Source organism: Myodes glareolus, chromosome 24 (genome assembly GCF_982192425.1).
Source record: "Myodes glareolus chromosome 24, mMyoGla1.1, whole genome shotgun sequence".
NCBI lineage: Eukaryota > Metazoa > Chordata > Mammalia > Rodentia > Cricetidae > Myodes > Myodes glareolus.
The window spans coordinates 30,897,182-30,921,656 of record NC_142049.1 but is presented as its reverse complement, the minus strand read 5'-3'; the positions used below and the strand labels follow the sequence as shown (position 1 = coordinate 30,921,656).

Sequence of the window (24,475 nt, the reverse complement as noted above, 5' to 3'; positions counted from 1 at the left end):
TTTCCTTCAAATTCAATAACTATATTTAAATGAAAGACTTTACTAATACTGTGGACATCCTCAAGTCTTCTTCTGCATCCCTCTTCAGGGCTTTCCAGAGATGCAGCTCTTTGCTATCTTACTACAATTTCAAGCAATCCCAAGAACAAAACAAAAACAAAAACAAAACAAAACAAAACAAAAAAGGATTAGGCCTTTTCATGTGTGGGTTTCAATCATCCATTACTAATACTAAAAATCTACTGCTTTAAATTTGTACGATATTCACCTACTTCTGAAGCTATCTGCTTTTGCCTAGGTACTGAGGGAACTACCCATACATTATTTTTGTACAGAAAATACTAAGGGTGGAGAGAGTTCTTGGTCTATTGCACCTTAGTGAATGTGCTTATTTCAGGTATTCATACATCATATCCTTCTTGTGACAGAAGGAACTAATTTAAAGACTATGAAGACTTAAAATTTGCTCACAATATTTGTATTAAGTCTACTTATACATTAATAAATAAATGGTATGGACTCTCAAACTAATTCTGGAACAGCTTTTTCAACCAGAAATCCCTTTTCTCCAGGCAGCATGGACACTCGTGGCTGGTACAACTGAAGATGTGCTATTGGGACCGTGCCAGGACTTTGTACATAGGCATGTCACACCACAGGAGGCCCACAATAAACAGACGGCAGCCTAGGATGCCAGTGATGGTCAACAGGTACTTCTCTTAAGAGTGCTAGGGCATAGAAAGCTTGTGGATATTCTGCTATCTTATTCTTTATTACTGATCTAAGAACTAGGTAAGAGAAGGTGGGAATTAAAAAACAAAAGGTTGTTTTGTTGTTAGTCATAGTACTACAAGCACTACACAATGCTATATGAACCTGACTTTCAATTCTTACGCTGAGAAATATCTAATAAACACAAAGGACAGTGTGGCTTGAAAATTCCATTACCGAAGTATCCCATCTTCATGAGTTGAATTAGGCAGAACACCATCAGAAGGACTGACAGGCAAATCCACATCTGGTTGTCCAACTTGGGCATACACAGGCTTTGGTTCTATGAGAAAGAAAGTTTAAATTGTACAGGACTTACTTAAGCCTCACAAGACAAGGGCATGAAGAAGAGTAACAGAGATAATTATCAAAGTGTCCATACATTTCTCTGCAACACCATTCTTCATTCTGCAAAAACTTCTTTTCTAATATCCACATTCCTGCCACTAGCCAACTAGAATAAGGCAGACACAAGAGAATTAAACAGTTCCAGTAGTTGAAATCATTTTGTTTTTAAAAGTTTTGAAGGCAATCTAATATTCCCAACTTCATCCCTTGCAGTACTGTGTGATGAGCCAAGGACCAGTGACAGCCTGGCAAGCGCTCTGTGACATTTATCTTTAGTGAGTAGTGTTGGAAATACCCTTACTCACTGCAAGCAGCTGTTACACAGGAATAATTTATATTTAGAAAGTAAAAACACTCACCAAGGTTACTATCTATACTAATTCTTACCCTAATAAGAAAAAAACTGGAAAGTGTATACAGAAAAAAAAACCACATTGGTAACAATAATTGCATCTGTGAAATTGTCCACAAAATGCTGACAGTTGCTGCTGCTGACAGCAAAGGTGATTTTGGTTATGCTCACCTGGAAGAGTAGGTGTTTGCTTCTCGTTTTTTTCAACTGTCACTTCTTCCACTGCTTTGGGTGTATGGTCATCTATATTCTTTACAGGAGTTGAGATAGCCCCAGGTTTAGAAATTCTCTCTTCCTCTCTGCTCCGGAGACTAATTATTACAGTAAGAACATGAAGAGATTAAGGGTGATTTTGGAAAACACTTCATGAAAACAGAATAGGCAAAGCAACTTCTAAACCAGGGGAAAGGGATGTTTTCAGTTACCAAAATTAGTAATTAAAACTTTGATGGGGCAGGCAACATGACTTGGTGGGTCAAAATACTTGCAACTAAACGTGATGACCCGAGTTTTATTGCTAGACCCAAATGGCAGAAAGAGAATCAACACCTACAAGTCGTATGCTATGGCACATGCAGACATTCAGATATGAATGCATGTACAAATTAGCGTAGGCTTTGAGCCTTGTTTACCTACCACATTCTTCATTGCCCTGAAGCAAACATCAGGCTCCAAAGAGCTAGCAAGACTGGCCTAAAGACATTTTATTCTTACTCAGAAGGGTATAGATATCACCAACACCATGGTGCACATGTGGAGATGAGAGGATAACTTTGTGGAGTGATTTCTCTACGACCTTCATATGGGGTCCAAGAATTAAATGTTGGTCAACCAGGGCGTCCATGGCAAGTACTGTTAACCACTGAACCATCTTGCCGACCTGTTTTTGCTTTGTTGTTGTTTTAACTTATATACAGCATGGCCCCACTGAGTGAGGAATTTAGGGTTGGCTAAAAGACCTATAAAAATGGTTGTTAAAAACTAGGTATAAAATAAGAGTCTGAAGAAATTTTTACACTCCACATAAATGTACTCATTGGAAATAAAGGTTCTTTAGCCTATCAACTATATAAACAAAGTAGTAAATTAACATATACATCAATCAGATCAGCAACGAGTAAAAATAAGTGAAAATCTGCAAGCAGAACAGCCTGAAGACCCTTCAGGTCTTGGCTTGCATCCCCCTGGAATGCTTCTACACAGTGAGCATTGGACTTGGTAGAGAGTAGCTTATCCAAGTTACTCTCAAATGGCTGTGTAGTACAAGGCTTCCAAATGAGATGCCTCCCACAAATGTCCTTCCCAGACACTCTAGACAGCAAACACCCTGCAAGTTTACCAATGAATACACTATTCTCTGAACATTCAGTGAACAGAGGCTGAGCCCTATCCAAGAAAGATACAGTACACCACCCCAGGCCTGGGACACAAGGTGCTGCCTCTTCTGTTGGCACTCCATCTCAGAACCTGATGAAGAAACAGTTCTGTGTGTCTGTAGTTTTTATATTTAGACTTATCTTTACTTCTTAGTAGCCAATGCTTTATAGTTCTCCTTTTTAAATTTTTAGGTTCTTTAAATTGTTCCCATAAACTGCATTCACTCCGTTGATCATATCCTAAGTGCTATGTTATGCCAAGCTGCCCACTGATGAAGCTTTCCCTCGCACTTCTAGCACTCAAGTACACTCATCTGATCCATACTAAAGACATCAGTAAGTTATGCAGGCTTGCCTTGAGCTGTAGTGACTTTGCCCAGTATCCCAAGTAGCTGAAATCAGAGGCCTAAACCACCAGACCTGGCCATGTGTGAGTGTGTATGTGTTGGATGGGGAGTTAGCTATATGAAGTATAACTCATTCTGAATGAAAGTGAGCTTCAGGGAACAATTTAGATATTCTTATGGCACTACTCTGCATAAAGCTGAGAGGGGGAGAGACCCCTTGTTCCTGTGTGCATGCTGGCATATGTGCAAGCAGAGGTCAGAGGTTGACATCAACAATCACTATTTTATTTGTTCGCTTGTTTATTTGTTTATTTATTGATTGATTGATTGAGATAGTGTCTCACTGAGCCTGGAATTCAGACAATTGGCTAGACTGGCTGGCTGGTGAACCCCAGTATTCTGGCTGCCTATGTCCCCAAAGTCACTACACCAGGATTTTTTCATGGGTGCTAAGGGTCCACACTTAGGTCTTTCCACTTTTGTAGCAAGCACTTCACTGATTAAGCCATCTCTCCAGTAGAGTTTTCTGTGTTAGTAGTCCCTGATCATAACAGATTAGTCCACCCAAATTCAAAAGGGAAAATCTTTGCTGTTCAAAAATATAAATTCTGTAGGAATAAAAGGAAAAAATTACATCTATTATTTTGTGGGTTTTTTGAGGGGGGTTCAACACCACAAAATGCAAATGAAGATCTGAGGATAACTTTTATGAGTGGTTTTCTCCTTTCAGCATATGGGTTCTAGGTGTTCAACAAAGACTGTTAGGATTCGATGGTAAGTATATATAACCATAAATTATCATGATAGCCCAAAACAGACAATTTTAATAACAAGACAGCCCCAAACATTTAATTTTAGTAAGAAAAGAATTGAAGAAAGGCTTAAATTTTAGAGAGCCTTTTCCTGACTGATGCATTAGGCTTTTGTTGGTAGTAAAATTATCCTGCACTCTGATACTATCTAGAGCAAACTGTTTGATATGTTCTGTGGGTTTTTACAGCCAGAGAACAACATCACAGTGATATTACTTTTTCTCAAGGGCAACAGGACTTTTCTACAGTTCTTCATCTGTAAATAATTTTGTTCATACAGTGCCTACCTTTTACATCTATACAAGAACTGCTTACTTTTAAACATCATATTTCCTCTTCAGCATCATGTCTTGGCTCTGACTGAGCAGAAAAGTGTATCTACGCCTTACTTCAGACCACCTGGCACAAAGCCTAACAACAACTCAACTACCACTGAGGACTAAAATGAACAGCTGCCTCACCAAGTTCAGCACTACCATCAATATCCACTCACTTTGAAATGGTAAGTATAATAAACAGTTTGTAGAACATCCTGATGAAAAAGAAGCACTTAGTGGAGTTTTTTTTTAAAGCATTGTTACACTATCACTAACCAAATTTTCCAAAACAAAGTAATCTTCTTTGAATGCCTAATCACTCTAAGGTTCTTGAGAACTGGCCACGTGGCTCCTTTTGCTGCTCGTCCAACAAGTCAAGTGTTTCCATTTCAGGAGCAGCACATTGTGTCTTATTCTGGAATGATCTTGATGCTGCTGTTTTTCTTCTTATCACTGAAGCTGACAGAACTAGAGAAGGCTCCTTTCCTAAGCACTCTACCACAGACTTGCCCTCCCTTATATCACCCGATAGTCTTTGTACTGCTAAGCAATAGCAAAAATTACTTCTTACATTTTTAAGCTTACCTGCTCTATTCATTTGTATGAAAACTCAAGCAACTCAGATTTGCCTGGTCTGTTCCAGACATTTATAGTGAGGCATTGCAAATAATACAAATGAACATCAATAAAAATCTGTCCCACTCAAAAACAATTATATCCATCAAGTTGTAAAAAGTCATGGGGGGAAAAGCCATCAGTTATGAACTGCACTGAATACTTATGAATCACAACTTGCTACCTGCCTTTTTCTGCATGTTGGAACTAGAGGAGAATGACGTGAGAGCAGACCAGAAACAAAGTGTGTATGAAAAAGAAAATGTGGCATTACAAACAATAAAAATATGCAATCTTTGTTTAGAACAAGATACCAATATAAAATGGAAATATGAAACCTTTTTTAACAAAAGATTAAAACTTCTAAAAATCAGTCCATACGGCTGAAAGGATCAGTGGGGAAAGGTGTCTGCTGCCAAGCCTGATAGCCTGTTATAGTTCTTAGGATCCACAACAGAGAGACATGGAAACCACGAGTTGTTCTCTGCCCTTCAAACATGTACTGTGGTGCATGCCTGACCACATACGTTCCTGCTCCCCGCCCCACATACACACATGCGTGCATGCAAAACAAAGAAAATAGAAAAATTATTTTCAAAAATCAGTAAGTAAAATCACCACTGCAATTATGAAATAGTAGAAAACGTTCAGATGACAAATTAATATGTTTCAGTAAGTAAAACTAAGGAAAACAAGTACAATATCTGAAAAAAATCACATATAATGCAATTAAGGAATACTTATGGTGCCGGGCGGAGGTGGTGCATGCCTTTAATCCTGGCACTCAGGAGGCAGAGGCAGGCAGATCTCTGGGAGTTCGAGGCCAACCTGGTCTACAAGAGCTAGTTCTAGGACAGGCTCCAAAGCCACAGAGAAACCCAGTCTCGAAAAACCAATAAATAGAAAAGGAATGCTTACGGCTCTGTGATAAGTCTTTCCTAAAGAAAACTATCACAATTTGTGGAAGGTGTCAACAAGGAAACCAACCTCAACACACACCCAGTGGTAAGGAACAGTCAGATGACTCATGTCAAGCTAACCTCATAGAGGAAAATACCCTCTGCTTCCATTTGCACTTGGAACCTAAACTGGTAATGTGTATAAATCCAAGTAGAAGGAGACCACCCAGGAAGGGGAAAGGACAAGTAGGAGAGAACAGTGGTGACCAGAGAGGGCAATAGTGCGACTATGTCAAACTACATTGTATACTTCAACAAAAACATCATCATAGAATTCTATTTTGTTTAGTAAATTCAGACTACTGAAATTCTTATTTATTTACTGTGGAAGTCTGAATGAGAATGGCTCCCAAAGGTTCATATATGTGAATACTTGAGTCTCCAATTAAGGAAACTGTTTGGGGAGGATTAGGGTGTCACTTCTCTCCTCCCAGTTTGTTTGAGACAGGTCTTTTTGTTGTCTTGCCACGTTTACTTGCCTTCAAGATTCTGGGACTCCAGTCTCCACCTCTCACCTTGTTAGAGAACTAGGCCTGGACTCTACATAGCTTCCTGGGATTTGAACTCAGATCCCCCTTACACAGCGAGAATTTTATGCACTGAGCCATCTTCAGAGCCCAATACAGGAAACTTTTAGAAACTTAACTACTAATTACTACTACAACAAAACATCTTGTCATTTAAAGCCAAGGCTCTCAGAATTCTAGTGCTGTGTGCAGACTACAACAGCTATGAGGGCTGGATCCTGGCATAATACCCGAGTTTAGGCTGGCAATGTCTTGTTCGTGTGTGTGTGTGTGTGTGTAATATCACCATCAAACATGTGGTTAGGTCATGCACTGTGTCAGAAAAAGCTACCACTGCACTCAGGATTTGATGTACCCATTTCTTTCAGGAGGAACAAACAGTAATAATAAGAATATTTAAGACTGTTACAAACTCAATTTTTTGAAAGCAGTACTTTCAACTACCTTAGAAGCAATTACTTTCAATAAAAAGGGTATATAAATATGATTATTTTATATATAAATGGCTTGGGTTTCAGGTGAGTTGTCAAGTTTTGTGGAATAAATAAATATAATACAAAACGTAAATCTGGACAATTCAATCCTATTCTATTAGTCAGAGCTTTTACTGTAACATGTGTTTTCACTACTGTTCCTGTTTACATGTGATTGTGGGAGTCACTTCAGACAGAAAAGACAAGCATAACTTGTCAGATGAACTGGGATGCTATAATTTTAAAAAGCCAAAAAATTGAAGCTACATCTAAAACACTTAAGGCTCCTAAAAGGGAGTGGACATGATGATATGACTGGAAGATAAATAATGTTAATAACAATTTGTTGAGTTTTCAAAATAAGGCTATAGATGCCAAGTTGTTAGTCTAAATAAAAAAACCGAAATAACAGAAAGAACTTTCGTTCAAATTAATACTATAATAAGATTGATTTACCCTTAATGACTGTCTACCCATTAAGAAAGTAACAACAGCAGAAGTAGTGTTAAGGCACACACCTTTAATCCCAGCATTTGGGAGACAGAGGCAGATGAATCTCTGTGAGTTCCAGACAAGTCTGGTCTACAGAGTGAGTTCCAAGATAGCCAGAACTACACAGTGTGACCTTGTGTCAAGAAGGAAAGTAACAACAAATGACCGTGATTCAGAGGAAGATAGAACCCAGGGTACTCAACCTTTGACACTGCAACATAACGTCATCTACAAAGTTCACACTCAAAAAGTGTGTAACAGTTACCAAAAAATACTGCAAAAACAACAAAAGACAAACTCTATCAGTCACTATGGAATCAGCACAGAGATTCATCAAGAAGTTAAAAACAGAACTTCTATATGACAAAGCTATATCCCTTTCAGATATAAATTCAAGTACTCAGACAGCTTCCTACCCGTGACAGCATTATCCCTAACAGACAAGTTACAGAGTTAGCCTAGCTGTCTAGTAACAGATGAGAGGATTAAGTCTCCCCCTCTACCACTCCCACCCCCACCACAAGCTTTATTCAGGCACAAAGAACAAAACCCCGTCACCTCCAGGAAAATGGGCAGGAGTGTATACCATCATGTTACATGACACATAAAACAGCCTCACAGACAGCATCTCTTGTTTTCAGTCACATGTGGAATTTCATATTAAAAAGATTTGAAAGAGAAGAGAACTACTATGGAGTTGGAAGGGGAAAGGAAACAATGGAGTAAAGCCTAGTACTTTGGACAATATATGCTAATAAAAGTGACAAACCAAACAACACAATTTAAAAAAAAAAAAGAAAATTCCTAAGATTTAGAATCTGTCTTCACTCAAAAGTGGTTAAATTGTTGAGACTCTGATTACTACTCTTCCTTTTCTTAAAGGAAAACCACGTGGAATCCGTCAGGTATCAGCAGTTTGCAGGTGAAAGGGATGTGCTAATTACAGCTGCCCCCATGATATCCCACCAGAGAGGCTTCTCCACATCCATTTGTGGCTGAATCCCCTTCAAAGTAACAGGGGACATTTTAGAAAAGTTTGCAGGAGTAATTTTGTGTTAGATAAACCATAATCGTCCTTTAAAGACTATTTCAGCTTAAAATAAAGACAAAGACAAATCTGATGGGCCCATAGCTTGAAGTGTACAAGGATGGAGTTCATATACTAAGAGCTAAAGAAGGTGTAATGACAGCAAGTAGAATAGCTGCTGCTGCTTGCCCAGCCTGTTGCTACTTGAGTAAAAGTCAAATACCTCTATGAATGCAGTATTACTTTGTTTTTTGTTGGTGGTGGGTTTTTTCTGAGACAGGGTCTCATGTGTCCTAGGCTAACCTAAAACTCACTAGGCTGACTAGTTTGTCAACTTGGTACAAGCTAGAGTCATCAGAAAGGAGGGACCCTTCATTGAGAAAACACATTGGGCTATAACCATGCCTGTAGGACATATTTTAAATTAGTGATTCATTGGGGGAGAACTCAGTGGGTGGTGTTATCCCTCCCTGGGCTCATGGTCCTGGGTTCTGTAAGAAAGCAGGCTGATGGACAACACACTAGAGCTGACCTTGTTATTAGGGGTACAGGTGAGTCAGTCCTGAGCGTGTGAGAGCAGGAGAGCTGGATGGACAGATGGATGGAAGGATGGACACACACACACAATCAGGAGAGAGGGACCTGGATCTGAGGACCAGAGAACAGGAGAACTGGCTCCGCCCCTTGCTGTAGTCTGCATAGGGTGAACTAGCCAAGGCAGTGCTGGAGAGCTTGCCTGAGTAGTGTGACAAGAGGGAAGGCTGCAGGCTGACCAACCCAGCTGCCACCCAGATTCAGAACCAGGGCTGAGTCCCACCCCAACATCCACCACAAGGGCTGAGTCTCATCCCGAAATCCACCGCATCATATACTGCTGCAGCATGTGAAGGGGAGGAACCCATAGATCCAAAACTGCAGATCTCCGTGATAGGCAACAACAGGATATCCAAGAGTCCCAGTGAGGTTCATTATCAATACTGTAGCAGAAGCCAGAGGCCTAGAACCAGGACCAATGACTCAAAGCAATGAACACTTACTTACAAGTGAAGATGAATAGATTAAAGGGAAAACTGTGTAACTCAACGGGTCACACTACAGCTTCCACAGTGAGATTCTTCTTCCTTTTTTTTTTTTTTTAATTTTCTTTTGTTGGGGGCGGATTCAAGGGCAGAGGGTAGATTCGAGGGAATGGGAAAATAAGTGGGATCAGAATGTATGATGTGAAATTCACAAAGACTCAATAAGAGTTTTTAAAAAAAAGGCAGGTTGAGCAGGCCAAAGAGTAAGGCGGCAAGCAGCTCCATGTCTAGTTTTATGTGGTACTGGGGGAAATCAAACCCAGGACTTTATGTATGCTAGACAAAGACTCTACCAACTGAACTACACCCCCATCCCAGGTAGTACTATGTTTAATAAGCACTGAAAGCTCTCAGTCTTCTCTTGCCTGCTCACTTTTCTAAAGACACACACTCGCTGTAGTCCAGTTCTTGGTCCTTCTTCAGTTTCTCTTAACAATTTCTGTGACTTCTAAGGTTCTGGGTAACATCTGCATGCAGATAAATCTAAAGGCACCACTTTCTGGCTATAATCTGTCTCTTCAGCTCTGAGACAGGATTTTTTTACATTTAAGGTATTCAATGTGACTACCTGGATGTGTGTATGGAAATTACAACAATTAAGACACTCAAATATCAGTATATGGATGAGACTACTTAAGATTTTTAATAAAATTCAAGTATATATTATTAGGTATAGTTATTATAATGTACATTAAGTTTCCAAAACCTGAACACTCGTGACCAACATCTCCTCCACTTCTTTCATTGCCCAACCTTCTTTCCTCTGTCTGTGAGGTCAACTACCTTTGCTTCCGGAGATGAGATCACACGATGTGTTTCTCTGTGCCACAGCACCATCAGGGTATGTCCATGTTACTGACAGTGATGGAGCTCCTCCTTCAACACTGAATAATTACTCCATTCCATAGGCCTGTTCATGTGTTTTATCCATGACTGATGAGTTGTGTCTTTACAGTAGTTACTATAAATAAAGATCTACCCCAATGTAGGGTTGCAGATACTTTCTCTCTGCTGGATAGACTTTCAGGAGAAGGGTCATACAGTGGTTCTATTCTTCATTTTGTGAGAAACCTCCAAACTAAACAAGCCATCTTTCCTAATGGCCATAAAGTAGAACAGTCATGTCCTCTTGTTTATGTACTGTCTATAGAAGCTTCTGTGCTACAAGCCAGAGCTGACGTAGTAACAAATACTTCCTGACTTGCCTACTTATTAAATGTACCACCCAGCACCTTGAATGTCTTCTATTCAGTGCTTAAACTGAGGAAAGAAACAGACCTAATCTTAAATAATAAAAGAAAAATCTACCTTCTAATTTTCTGTGTAAATAGCTCTAATGCATTGTGTTGTAAACAAGACTGTTAGTACCTGCCATTGCTGGGCTGCTGTGGAGACTGTCTGGAATGATCAGAGGGCTCTGAGCGCTGGTCAGGAGACCGTGACTGGCTGCGGCGGGGAGGCCTGTCGTGGGAGCGACCTGAATGGTCTGATGCTAGTGATTGAATTTCTGAAATATCTGTTAAATAAGAAGGTATTTTCCCATGAAATAATTATAATAAAGTATAAAGCATTCAAATGATATAAACCAGAATTATATTTCAAAGTGATTTAAGCATTAATATCATCTCCTGTGATAAAACCAAAACCACAGTGAACAACATACAAACCATTTGTGTGAAGTGACAAAGACAGACAAAACACACACACACACATACACACACACACACACAAATGTACATAAAGGTTTTAGATTCCTGAAAACTATCATTTCACTCAAACATACCCAATGCTCTAGTACTTTAACCAGTCAATTGTGACCCTCCAGCAGAAGGGCACTCACCGTCTCTTTCAGAGGCATTAGCAGAATGGATGCTGTCAGAAAGATCAGGGACATTCAATAAGGTGGCCCGCTCATCTCTTTGAACTACCATTTTTAACTTGCCTTTAGACCTCTCTATCAATGTTTTTGCATCTGTCAACGACATATTTTCTGTCACAGTACCATTTATCTACGATAGAAAAGAAAGGATAAGTTAAAAAGTAAACAACAAAGTACAAAAAGTCTCATCTACTACAGGGAGAAGCACGCTCCTCAGAACACTGGAAGACCTAATACCACCTTTATACTTTCTAAATCACCAAGAGCATCCTAGAAGCAAGCTAGAAAGCATTTCAACAGTATCTAGAACAATTACCAAAATGATCCTGGTGAGTGATATATATTTTCAGGATTTAATTCTCTCACGTTAACACCCAACCTCACAATGGGCATGGTAAATGCTGATTATTCTCTCTGGCAAAACCACTTCAAACACAAGCAGAGGTTACACAGTAACTCTAAAATTTGTTTTTTGTTTCAGTTCATTAAAATACACAATGTGACTATACCTTCAAGACAACATCCCCTTCTTGAATGTTACCATCTCTTGCTGCCAAACTATCTTGTGAAATTTCCTTTACGAATATATGGCTGGCCAATCGAAGACCATATTCTGGAAGAAAACATTTAAATATCTTTAGTTCAAAATCCTAAAACAATTAAGTGCAGTTTAAATTGTAAGATTAAAATTCCTGGCTATCTGACCTCCCTGCACCTAAGATCATTATCCTTAAATCATCCAAAGCCTGCAATGTCGTGTAAAGGCGAAATAAAACATGGTTTAAACAGAACATTATGTGTCCCTCCCTATTTTACTGAAAAGAAGCCCTAAAAGATAGTAGCCAATTTTTGTCTGACTGTGTGATGACATACTATTGTCTTATAATGTTTAAAGAACACAATTCTTTAGCATGACCTGTTTGAGGCTTAAAAAACTTTGTAGTCCAACAATACTTTTGATGACTGTTATAAATCAAATACTAGCTTTGTTTTCCTTAGCTCTTAGGTGTGGGCAAACGAAGAGAAACTCAAGAACTTGAATGCATTCCACTAATTCGGGCAACAGTTCATCATTAGTCAAGCAGATGTGAACAGGAGTTAATACACACAGTGCTCTCTCATTTATTCAGCCTCCAAGGACCCAGGAAATGGTGATTTCAGCTGTGGGTGGATATGTGGTCAGAGTTAAGGAAATTACAAAAAATGTATTGTAAAACAAGCACCCAAGGCAGGTGTGGTAGAGTACACACGTGACACCCACACTCAGTGGCAGAGATAGGACAGAACTGTGAGGACCACATTTTAAGATTCTATCTCAGCGAGACAAATGAAACAGAAGCTGTAAACACCCGTCCTGCATTAGTAAGAAAAGAAATGCTCTTGGTCAATAAAAGGAGAAAGGAGGACTCTAAGATTCACTGCATTTTAAAAGAAACAAACTTAAACAAAAACCCAAACTGAAAAGTCAAGATTAAAAAAAAAAAGTAATCTGCAATAAATTATGAAGCTCATCGTGCAAAAGTCTAAATTTTCTATCACAGTTACAATTTATCCGAAGACTATATATAGAAGCAGGGCTAGTACCCAGGTTAAAAAAAAAAGGGGGGGGGATGACATTAGAAGATCCAGACAGGCAATGTTAAGTGCCATTTCATCAGAAAAAAAAAAAAACCACAGGACTAAGGAAACATTCTAATTCACAATTAAAAGGTTACTAATGGCTGGACATGGCATACACCTTTAATCCCAGCACATGAAGACAGAGGCAGGCAGAACTCTGTGAGTTCAAGGCCAGTGTGGTTTCAAAGTGAATTCCAGGCCAGCCAGAGCTACAAAATGAAACCCTGTCTCAAAACAAAACAAACAAAGAAAAAAGGCTACAAATGATCATTATATGGATGGAGGCATAATAGTTCTTGTGTATCAATTTACTCCTTTATTTTAGGTATTTCTTTGGGTACACAGTAACTATGTGCAGACGAAACAGATCAGATAGTCCCTGTACTTTGGCAATTTAGGCAGCAGAGCAAAAGATGTTACCATGGTAATTTAATAGTACAACAAAGTATTCAAAAGCAATGGAACTAAATATGCATACCTACCAGGGTCAGAGAAGGCCTCTCTGAGAAAGAAAATAATAAAGTTAAAACTTCCCCCTAAGAAACACTAAATCTAACCCTCAAGTGTGTTGTGAGCAGAAGGCTGGAGTGTTCAAAACAAATACACCAATGTACAAAGGAGAGAACATGGCAGGTATGATAGAGTCTTAAGACTAGGACAACTGACACCGATACAAACACAGAAGCAAGTCAGATGGCACCTTCACCAGAGTGTACAGAGGTGACTGGAACGGGCCCAGAGACCAGCCACAGAACTGGCAAAGCATACTGAAGAGATAGCAGCAGCCTGGAAAAGAAAATCAGCAGTGGAGAAAGGCAGAGTGGGACAGCAAGGGGGTATGTATGAAGTTCATTATACAGAGAAGAAATGTCAAGGGTAAGTACTATATATTATCTGTGCCTAGCTGACTGAGAAATTAGATTGACAGGAATACAGTCCAAGAAATACTTCATTAGAAACACGAAGAAAAAGTTTAAGAATAAAATCTCAGCCCTTGAGATGTGGCTGACTCTGAGGAATCCCTGGGAGCACAAGAGGTGCACTGATTTGAACTAGAGAAGTAAATGGTGACATTAGCAGTGCACTGAAGTAACGGGGATAATGAGACTACTACAAAAGAAACCACAGTAAGTGCAAGAAAGAGTCGTGAACAGAAAGCTAGAGCATTAAAGGATAGGGTGATGAAAATGAAACCTCAGGAAGATGAGTCTTACAGAAGTCCAAAGACGACAACATTCTACAAACTAGATGAGCTGGGAAGCAGACACTAGATCAGAGAGAGCAGGAGTGTAAGTGCAGCTTCACTTGCTGGCTAGGCCGCTGCGGGGTGGGAAGAACACCCGTGACAAGATGTGTGAGGTGGCTACATCAAAGCTAACCTTCATAATACTCTTCAACAACTCTGAAATCAAAGTGATCAACCATATGTAACTAAAAGCAAGAATTAGCAAAGGGCCATTTAAAAAGCCCATAATTTGATGAAGTAATACACAGTAGCTGGACTTCAGTTTAAAAATGTTAATCCTTCCATTCACAAATAACCCATCTTTGCCCTCTAAATAAGTCCTTAAATTTTTTCCCATGATCATACTACTATTGATCTAAACACAGCATTTCAATTCAGTGACATTTCTTGCGAGCATAATTTGATTTTGGCTGTTCCTGTCACAATAAAACCAAAATGCAACTAGTATACACTTTATTTTCAAACCAGCTTTAAAAGTGTCTTGTGAAAACAATAAGAGTCAATGAAGAATACCTTCATTTTTCCGAGACTTCACCAATGTGACCTTGGTTGGTTTGGCAGGCTGACTCGAGGCCACAGACCGCCTGTCTGAACGAGGGGACAGGCTCCTCTCTCTACTCGCACTTCTATCCCTTGCCCAATTCTTCTCACTCCGTCTGTTGACTAAAGTGCCACGGCTACTTCTTGGATCATGTACTTCCTCATCATAACTATCATCCTCATTATCAGATACTGGTTCAGGATCTGGACGACTTACAGGGATCTGAACTTTCTTCTTCCTCCGAATGGTCTACAAATAAGAAGAGATTATGCACTCAAGGATACTCACTTACTCTCCATCCATAAGAGAAAAGAAACATACATTTCTCTTGACCTACATTAACTAATTTAAATACAAGGGAGATAATATAGTAATCACACCAATCCATTTCCACAATGGCTGCTCTCTACCCTCCTAATAGATAAGGCTAAGCAACAGATTAGGAATAATAAATTTGCGAAATCCTTCCAGAATTTATAACCATCTTCAAGGTGCTAAGAATCACAAGCTTACAGGGAATTGTGGAATGAAGGATTGGAACTATACTCTAAGCATATCACATACCTTATGGACACTGTAGCCAAAACCACAACAAACTCACCTTATTTAATCACCATTTGATAGTGCATCCTTATCAAAGTCTATAGTTGTTCTGCCAGACTGCTGAAGGATACGTTTGTCAAAAACTAATACACAACTTACTCTGCGGGAGCTCATGAGCTTGGCATACTTTCCCAATACAAACTGCCTTCTGTCTCTGACCTGAGTGCAAGTTCATTCTGCCATTCCTTCTCAGTGTTCCCTGTCCACTCATTTCTTTGTTTCTAAGTTCAAGATCTATGTGCATCTTCTGAATATGCAGTTCTTAATCCTTGAAGCCACTTGGTTCCCTGACAGTGGTACACTGTATGTCCTCTAGGGACCTGTAAGAGCTTCTTGGGGAACACATGTCTTCTTTGGGCACCTTTGGGTTATTTCTGCTGCTCAATGCTCTTCTGTTTGCTCACCACCTCTCACAGCCTCACTTGCAGTCAATTTAAATCACTTTCTACTGGTTTCTGCCCCTCATTTGCCATGATAAACACCAAATGTATTTTGACATAATAAAAAATATTTTTTATTGATTAGGCCATCTATACACTCATTCTACTAGCAGAAGTCTTGGTGGTGCTCAGCAATCCTTTCATCCACATCCTGTTCCCTCTCAATGAAACTGCCTAACACACGTTTCTTTTCAATCGCTCATGAAGGCCTCAGTTCCTCGGCCTGCTCTAGGGAGTCAGTGTCCCTTTACTCCCCTTTCTAAAAGCCCTTCAATGTGTCTTGCTTATCTGATGCTTCTTTCTTGTAATCTCAGAGATTAAGTGGGTCATTCTGTCTATGAAAAAAACCTTGCTATTTGGGCTGATTCTTATCAATACGTACTTCCAAGAGGTTTCCTCATCAGTTACCATCCTATGTGACTTACAGCTTCATCTCTCCCAGTTTACTTCAAATCTGCCTGATAAGTGCCTAATAATCTTGTCTTGCTATTCCCTTCCGAATTATGTTCTATTTCTTTTGTGGCTAAATTTCTTCTAAGGCTGAGTTGACACTAAACACTGCTGCTTCGTACTTCCCAGATTAACCAGAATGCGTCTGTTTAAAGTTGGAGGACAAGTAGCAAAACAAGCTAGCATGTGGGAGAGACAAGCAATGTGCTACTAAGAAAAAAAGGAGAGCTCCTTAAACTCCCCCAACGCTGGTTTCACCCCGACTTCAATCTCCAGCGAGTTGTACTAGAAGTCATACCCTGTACTGTATAAACTGAGCATGCTAGTGCATCCTGCAATCGCAGCCTTTGGCTTTAAGACAGTAATTTGAACTGCATCTTGAACAATTCTTCATAGATAAGCCTGGCTTTTCCTCTCTCCTCAACAAGTCACACTTAAATGAGGTGGTAATGATGTAGGTTCAGAAGAAGTTTCCCAGCAAAGTTCATACCAGCAAGGAGGGCTACACACACTTTCTCAATACTTGCCAAGACTGACATAAATACATAAAAGAGGAAATAGCATTCATTAAGCCACAGAAGACTGCAGCCTCCTCTCCTTTTATAAATGAAAAGAAAATTTCCATCTGAACTTAGATTTAAATACATAGTAGAGAAGAGGTAGGAGCACTCATACCCGTCAACAACTAACTTTTTATTTCTTAAAGGACAGGAAGTAGCTGGGTGTGCAACACCTTAATTCCAGCACTTGGGAGGCAAAGGCAGAAGGATCTCTGTGTATCTGAAACCAGCCTGGTCTCCATAGAGTGCCAAAACAACCAGAACTACACAGAGAGACCCTGTTTAAAAAAAAAAAAAAAAGTAGGGGGTGGGAGTAGGGAAGATTCAAATACCAAACAAATATCACGAGTACTTGATAGTTCTATTATTCAACATAATAGATACTCACAATTTTTGCATTTTTCCCACTTTTCCTTAGCTGCTGAACAGCAAAAGCATGTTCAACATTGTCCATTGAAACACCATTAACCATCGCAACTCGGTCATTTTCCCTAAAGGGGAGTGGAACACCAGAAAAACATGTTAAAGAAAACCATGTAAGACCTTACTAAAGTCTTCTCTGAATGACAGGTTAATTAATGTGCTTGTCTTTAAAGCAATAATAAAAACAGCATCAAATTTTACTGGCAGGCCTTTCACAAGAGCATTTAGCAAATAAGTAACCACAGGACATCAGTTTTTTTTCTTCTGATGTAGCAGCAGTGTTTCCCCAAAAGCCTGAATAGCAGGCACTACAACAAATAAAAAGGTAATTGTAGCTGAGTTAGAGCATTAGATGAAACTAAGCCACCCAGCTAGCAGACACTGTCATTAAATATTAAGTCTTTCTCCTTTTAAATGTCTTTGACTCCTGATTACAGTCTCGATTTTTCCTTCCTACCCTTGTTATCACCTGTATTGTACTTATCTCCTTAGCATACAGAAAGGGAAGACTTCATGTGAGAGGCCCTCAAAAACTAGTGCCCACCTGAACTAGTCACTAGTTTGCTTTCACTCTCCTTTCCATTATGGTTACTCTCTATTTAAAGTAAATAATACTTAGCTGTCCATTTACACCACTAATAAAGATTTCTTAAGGATAAGTGTGCATTCACTTAAGGAAAAATATTAAGTAAGTACAGCACAAGTTGGATGTACAAAATTCTAAATCTCTAACAAAACAGATCTATGATTGGGGGAACAGGACCACTGCAGAGGGGAAGAAGAGGAGAAGGAGGGGAGTAGGGAGGTAGGGAAGGGAGATCTGAATTAATGAATTAAAGAACAAAACCCCACACACTTACTGTAGCTGTCCTTCAGCTGGCCCTCCCTTTAGCACATCTGAAATCACTATGGAGGTTTCCCCACTCTGAAAATGAGGATTATCTCTTCCACCAGATATTGCAATTCCAAATCCAAACCCAGGAGCCTAAAATAGCAATTGCAGTAAAATAGTTCTATTAAGGACAACAAAATTGCTCATTACAGCATATATAACTAAATTATAATCTTATTGCATCTATGATTTATAGTCACTTGCATGGTTATACATTACAATCATCAGTCCATTCTACAAGAATTCATGTGCCAATAAATTATATACTAGATATAACAATATTAAAAATGTCAGTTGCATAAATATTCCATAAGCACTAAAGTAATTTTAAAATTCTGAAAAGTTAAGATCCTGAGTGATTTCTGATTATCGAAAGGGTCCTGAAGGGACAGGCAGTGCTCAGTGTGATCATCATGAACACGGACACCTGGTTCAGAAATGAAAGATTTAGCCCATACATAAACCATCTGTCATTTCACACAGTTGCCTTAAAAATCAAGTATTAGGTATTTCAACTTCCTTCAATTGTTCTAAAAATTCCAGAAGGAAATCTCTTACACACTAGTGTCCCACATACACTGCATAGAATAGAAAAGGCACTCCAGTTTATCAGTCATTTTTTTCTTTATATTTTAACTAAATAAATTATAAGATACAAACTTATGAAAGAACTAAAATTTCTATGACAGCGACACAATGGCCCAATACAAAAAAAAAAAAAATCCAAACATTCTTAAGTGTCAGGACCGCACCTCCACCTTGCTTCTGAACAAACAACATGTGCACTTTCAACTGTGGATGCCACTGTGCCCAAGCAATGACAATACCTGTGACAGTATTTTCACTGTATATAAACTTCCTGCTCTTACAGATGCATATTTCAATCATGGAAAACAAACACTTTGCCAGCATTTGTCAACACTTAAGAATCAAATCTGTGTATCTTTGGACTGTACTATATTAGACTATTTGACTTTAAAACTTGTTGTGTGAACCAGGTATAGCTGTACATGTATGTGAGCCCAGCAACTGGGAGGTGGAGGCAGGTGAACCAGAAGTTCAAGGTCACCTTGGTAAATTCAAAGCAGCCTGAGAAATAGAGGCCTTGTCTTTAAAGAGCGAAAACAAGAAATCACTGTTTGAGTTGATTACTTGAATTTCCTAAAAAACTATCCAGTGAGTTCTGGTTAAGAATTAGGACAGAATATCCAAATGGACAGAAGTTAAAGACAACACCTAGTATTGGCATCCTCCACATACATGCATATACACACAAACAGAAAGTTGTTTAAATGATAAAAATAACTCCATAACTATTAATGAATCTACTATTGCAATGGGTTTCCTAATATATCAATTTGGCTTCCATGGCATAAATGTCTTTATGGTGTTATATTTATGTGGGGACAGGTTGTCTTTATAACAATTATAACAACTGTCCTTATCAAGTTTCATACTGGGTGTTTGTGTTTTTACTTCTGGTCATTATAAATAAGGTTGCTGTGAATACTCACATGTTACTTATTGGGTAGCTATCTTATTTCATTTCTTTTAGGTCTATTCTAAAAGTGCAATATTTGGGTCATATGGTAGCTATACGATTAACTTCTGAGGCATTCTTAAATTGTATTCTATAATGGCTGTTTCATTTTACATTAATATCAACAATGTATGAAAGTGCCAATCTTTTCCATTCTTGTCAGACTTTCTATTGTCTATTCTTATAGCCACGCTAACAGCCACAACGGGTCTTTGCTGACTACTGATGCTGAACATCTCTTCATGTGCTTACTTACTTTTACATATCTCTGAAAAAAAATGTCAGACCTTTTGCTCATTTCCCATCTGAGTTATGTCTTTGTATTACTGAGTTGTAAGAGTGCAGGGAACAGACTTCAAATAAAGTCCTTATTAATATATCATTTGTTCTCTTGTTCTCTGTTATCGTCTCACTCTCTTGATGGTGTCCTTCAAATACCAACATTTCCAATTTTGACTAGGCCCAATTTGAATTGTTTTATTTGTTTTGGGCTTCTAACAACATACATAATGAAGTTTTTCCTAATCTAAGGTCAGTATCTATTCTTGTATTTTCTTCCTGAGGTTCTATGATTCTAGTAACACTTGGGCCTGATTTTGCACATGGAGGGCAAGTTCATCACTTTATACATGACAAACAGCTCCCCTGGCACCACCTAATAAAGACCACAGCCCTGCGCTGCACTGGCACTGCCATCCCAAGCTTTTCTCCTATTCAATTGTTTCCTTATATAAAAGACTTAGCAGCTTGCCTAAAGATTCCTTCCTAATTTCTTTGCTTCAGTAATTTTACCCTCTAAAATGTTACCATAATACTTGAGCATGAAAATAGAAATGCCTAACTCATTTTGAGCATTCACTTTATTTCTCAAAGGATTATTAAAAGACATGCAATTTCTAAGGAAGGAAGTCTGAAAATAAAGAGGGGTGTTATGATGGAAGAAGTACATCACAGAATCCAACCCCCTTAAATGTAGTTAAGGTATAGAACCTTAAACTATAGATGGCATCTAAAAGTATGATGGTCTTTCTGTGACTCCAAGTCTTTAAATGTGCTTGGTCTTGCCTGAAATATGCTCAAACTGTAAAATGTATACACATTTTCTAACAGCACAAGGACAAGGAAATGATTTTAAAATATGAATTACATGTTTAAATGGTATTGAGAATACTGAGTCAAATAGGATGTTATAAAAATTTTCAGCCATTTTTAATATAAAAATTAAATTCTTTTAACCCATATGTGGATTGTACTATAGGGTAATTGGACAGTGCTGCTGATCTCTTAGGAGAGGCTTTGTGAACCATTACTGATCTCGCATGCACAATAAATTTTTTTGTGTGTAACTAAGGAAATACAAAACTGAGCAGAATTTCAAACCCTGAAGAGTATAATGCATAATGATGGGGCAGACCGCTGAGAAGTTTATTTAGCTGTCACTGAGGACCACTGAGCGCAGAGACCAGTTATTTCATTCCTGGTCATAGATCTAGGGAACTCTATCACACACTACCATAGAGACATTGGTGCCCCCTTGTCTATTGCTGTTTTTCACTTATAGCAAAAAACTGAAATCAACCTAGTTGTTCATCAAGAGATGAATGGATAATGAAAATTTGATATATTTTTCTATAAAATGGAATACTCTTCAACTCTTAAAAAAAATGAAGTTAACAAAAACTGGAGGAAAATCAATACTTAGGATGTATAATATTAAGTGAGGTCACAATCTCAAAGAAACCAAAACCCGCATGTTTCCTCTTCAGCAGAATCTAGTCAATAATCTATGTAAACAAATGTACATGTGAGAGCAGTGTCACATGAAGGAATGGTTTTCCTAAAAGAAACTGGTGTTTCTTTGATGAGGGTTTTTTTAAGATCTCTTTTTTGATATGTGTATGTGCATCCGATAAGTGTGAGTGTAGGTGCCTGTGGAGTCCAGAAGAGGGTGTCAGATCCCCTAGAGCTGGAGTCTAGAGTAAGAGGCAATTGTAAGCCAATTAAATATGACTGAACTTGAGTCTCCTAGCTCTTACCCACTGAGCCATCTCTCCAGGCCCTCTGAAAGGTTCTCAAAAAACAGCTCTTCCAAAGTAAGTTGCAAGACTTTTGCCAAAGATGAACTAAATTGATTTCTCTAAGCCTGCAGAACAGTGTTTTCAGATACCCATAACTTCTGATGGCCTAAATTGCTCCAGAATAAAATGTAGTGTCTAGAGCAAGACTACGAGTTTTCTATGAAAATCCAGATACTAATTAATATATGGAGCTTTGCAGGCTATAAATCCATGTTATGGCTATCCACAACTCTGTACACTGCAAAAGCAGTCACAGTAGGTAAATGAAGGTGGCTATGTTCCAATAAAGTCATATTTATAAAGGCAGATAATTGGAAGGGCTGAAGAAACAGTTCACTTAGTACCGTGCTGACATACAAGCCTGTAGGCCTGAGTTTGATAGTGCCAAGTAAAAAGGCTGGGTGAGTTGGTATGTGTATAAGCAAATTTAGCCTAATGAACAAGCCCTAGGCCAATGAGAAACCTCGTCTCAAATAGACAAGGTGACTCTCTCCTGAGAAATGACACTGAGGTTGGATCTGCCCTCCATATGAAACGCATGCTTCTGTGTACATGCACATACACAATAAAAGCACGCAGTTACTACCTGGACAAATCTCATCTTTGGACCACAGCTTGCTGACACTGTCCTAGAGCAGTAGCTTTCCAGGTTTATTGCAAAGAAAGAAGATCAGCTAGGTTGTCCCTTCTGACCAAAGATTTCTGATTCCTTTTGTTTAAGGTAGGCCTAGAAGACCATTTTTCTTCTCGAGAAGTATTCAAACTGATTCCACAATGGCTGTATGAGTTTGCACCCCCAGCAACAGTGAAATTTCCTTTCTCTCCACATTCTCTCTAAGACTTGTTTTCAGATTTATCGACGACAGCCATTCTGATTAGCATGAGGGGTATTTCAAAGGGTTTTAATTTGTATTTTCCTGATGGCTAGAGATATTGAACACCTTTAAAGTAGTCACTGGCCATCTGTGTTTCTTTTTTAAAACTATCTAATCAATTCATCTGCCCACTTGTTGATTGGCAATGGCATTTCCTTAGTATTTAATTTCTGCAGCTGCTAGTAAATTCTGCATATCTGCAGTGTAGCTGGTAAGGGTTTTCTTCCATTCTGTGGGCTGTCTGCTCACCCTGCTGGCCGTTCCCTTTCTGCACAGCAGCGTTAGCTGTCATGCAGCCCCATCTGCTGACACTTGGGGTTAGGCCTGAGCTGTTCTTCTTGCTCAGTCCAACATCTTGAAATGAATTACCTGTGTTTTCTTCTGAAACTTTTAGTGTTTGGGGTCTTAATTTTTTTTTATCTATTTTGAATTAATTTTTGTACAGGAAGATACAAATCTAATTTCATTTTTCTGTGGGTAGAATCCCAGTTTTACCAATACCATTTGTTGAATAAGCAGTCTTTTTATTGCCTCCTTTGTCAAAAATTAAGTGGCCTCATTTTTGCTGTTTTACTTCTGGGTTCTGTTTTATTCCACTAATCTTTCTGTCTGTTTTATGCAAGTATCAGGCTCTTTGTCACTGCAGCTGTATAGTATAATTTGAAGTCGTGTACTGTAAGACTCCCAGCATCGTTCTCACTTCTTGGGATTGCTTTAGCTATCTGTGACATTTGTGGTTACATATGAACTACTGTGTTTTTTCTAAGCCTGTGACCTGGGAATTTTGATAAATATTACAATATTCTGTAAATTAATTTGGGTACTATAAACATTTTCATAATATTATTTCTAAGAACAGACTATTTCTCCATCAACTAGAATCTTCTGTGATTTCCTTTTCAATACTATGAAATTTTCCTTGTAGACATCTTCCATTTTCTTGGTTAGATATATTCCTAAATACTTAAGTGGGGGCTGTGGATATTTGAGTGGAACAGTTTTCCTAACTTCTTTCTCAAAGACTGGACTGTTAATATAAATGAAAGCTGATGTGTATGGGCATTTGTTTTTTTTTTTGGGGGGGGGTTGTTTTGTTTCTTTTTTTGATTTCGAGACAGGGTTTCTCTGTGTAACCGTCCTAGCTCTCCTGGAGCTCACGTTATAGACCAGGCTGGCTGTGAACTCAGAGATCCGCCTGCCACCACTGTTCAGTCAGGCTGCTGGCTTTTTAAATATTGATTTTATATCCTGCAACTTTACTTTATTTAAGTCTAGAAGTTTTCTACTTGACTAAATGGGGCATTTTCAGTAAAGAATTAAGTTAAGATTTAAAAAATTAACTTAGAAAATTAAAAGTACTAAAATTTATAGATTTCTGATTTAAAATGTAAAAATGTCAGAGATAGCAATTAGCTTAACATTTTCTGATTTGCAGACCCATAGTTTGGTTTTAAATTATATAATTTATAATGAAATAAACATTTCAATGAATAGGTAGCTAGCTGGTCAGTCTGTTCAGTCTGAAAGTGGGGAGACCAAGTCCCAGGACTCCAGGAATGATACTACCCATATTCAGTGTGGGTCTTCCCTCCTCGGTGAAACCTGTTTAGAAACATCTTCACAGACATGCTCAGTCTGTAGTAAGAGGAGCGGCGGGCCGTTTCCCGCCGCCCGGCTCCTAGATGACTGCAAATCCACTCAACTTGGGAGTGAAAACTGATCGTTACAAGGTGCTTACCATTAATCTACAGAGAAATACAAACTAAAAAAGCTACAATGATAACAGCTCTATCAACTAGATAGCTATTAGAATGGCTAAACTCAGTGGTTAAA

At 38.7% G+C, this 24,475-nt stretch overlaps 1 protein-coding gene across 7 annotated transcripts in view; it reads right to left on the bottom strand.

Annotated features, from left to right (window-relative positions):
• Tjp1 (tight junction protein 1) overlaps positions 1 to 24,475 on the bottom strand; it is a 249,004-nt gene that overhangs the window by 31,942 nt on the left and 192,587 nt on the right. For all 7 annotated transcript variants that reach the window (XM_085682663.2, XM_085682664.2, XM_085682665.2 and 4 more), the window contains 8 exons: positions 18,118 to 18,242; positions 17,223 to 17,325; positions 14,754 to 15,030; positions 11,884 to 11,987; positions 11,336 to 11,504; positions 10,864 to 11,011; positions 1,643 to 1,782; positions 949 to 1,054 (listed from right to left, as the gene is read on the bottom strand). In XM_085682663.2, coding sequence (XP_085538789.2) covers positions 949 to 1,054; positions 1,643 to 1,782; positions 10,864 to 11,011; positions 11,336 to 11,504; positions 11,884 to 11,987; positions 14,754 to 15,030; positions 17,223 to 17,325; positions 18,118 to 18,242 — 1,172 coding nt within the window. The remainder of the gene's footprint in view (positions 1 to 948; positions 1,055 to 1,642; positions 1,783 to 10,863; positions 11,012 to 11,335; positions 11,505 to 11,883; positions 11,988 to 14,753; positions 15,031 to 17,222; positions 17,326 to 18,117; positions 18,243 to 24,475) is intronic.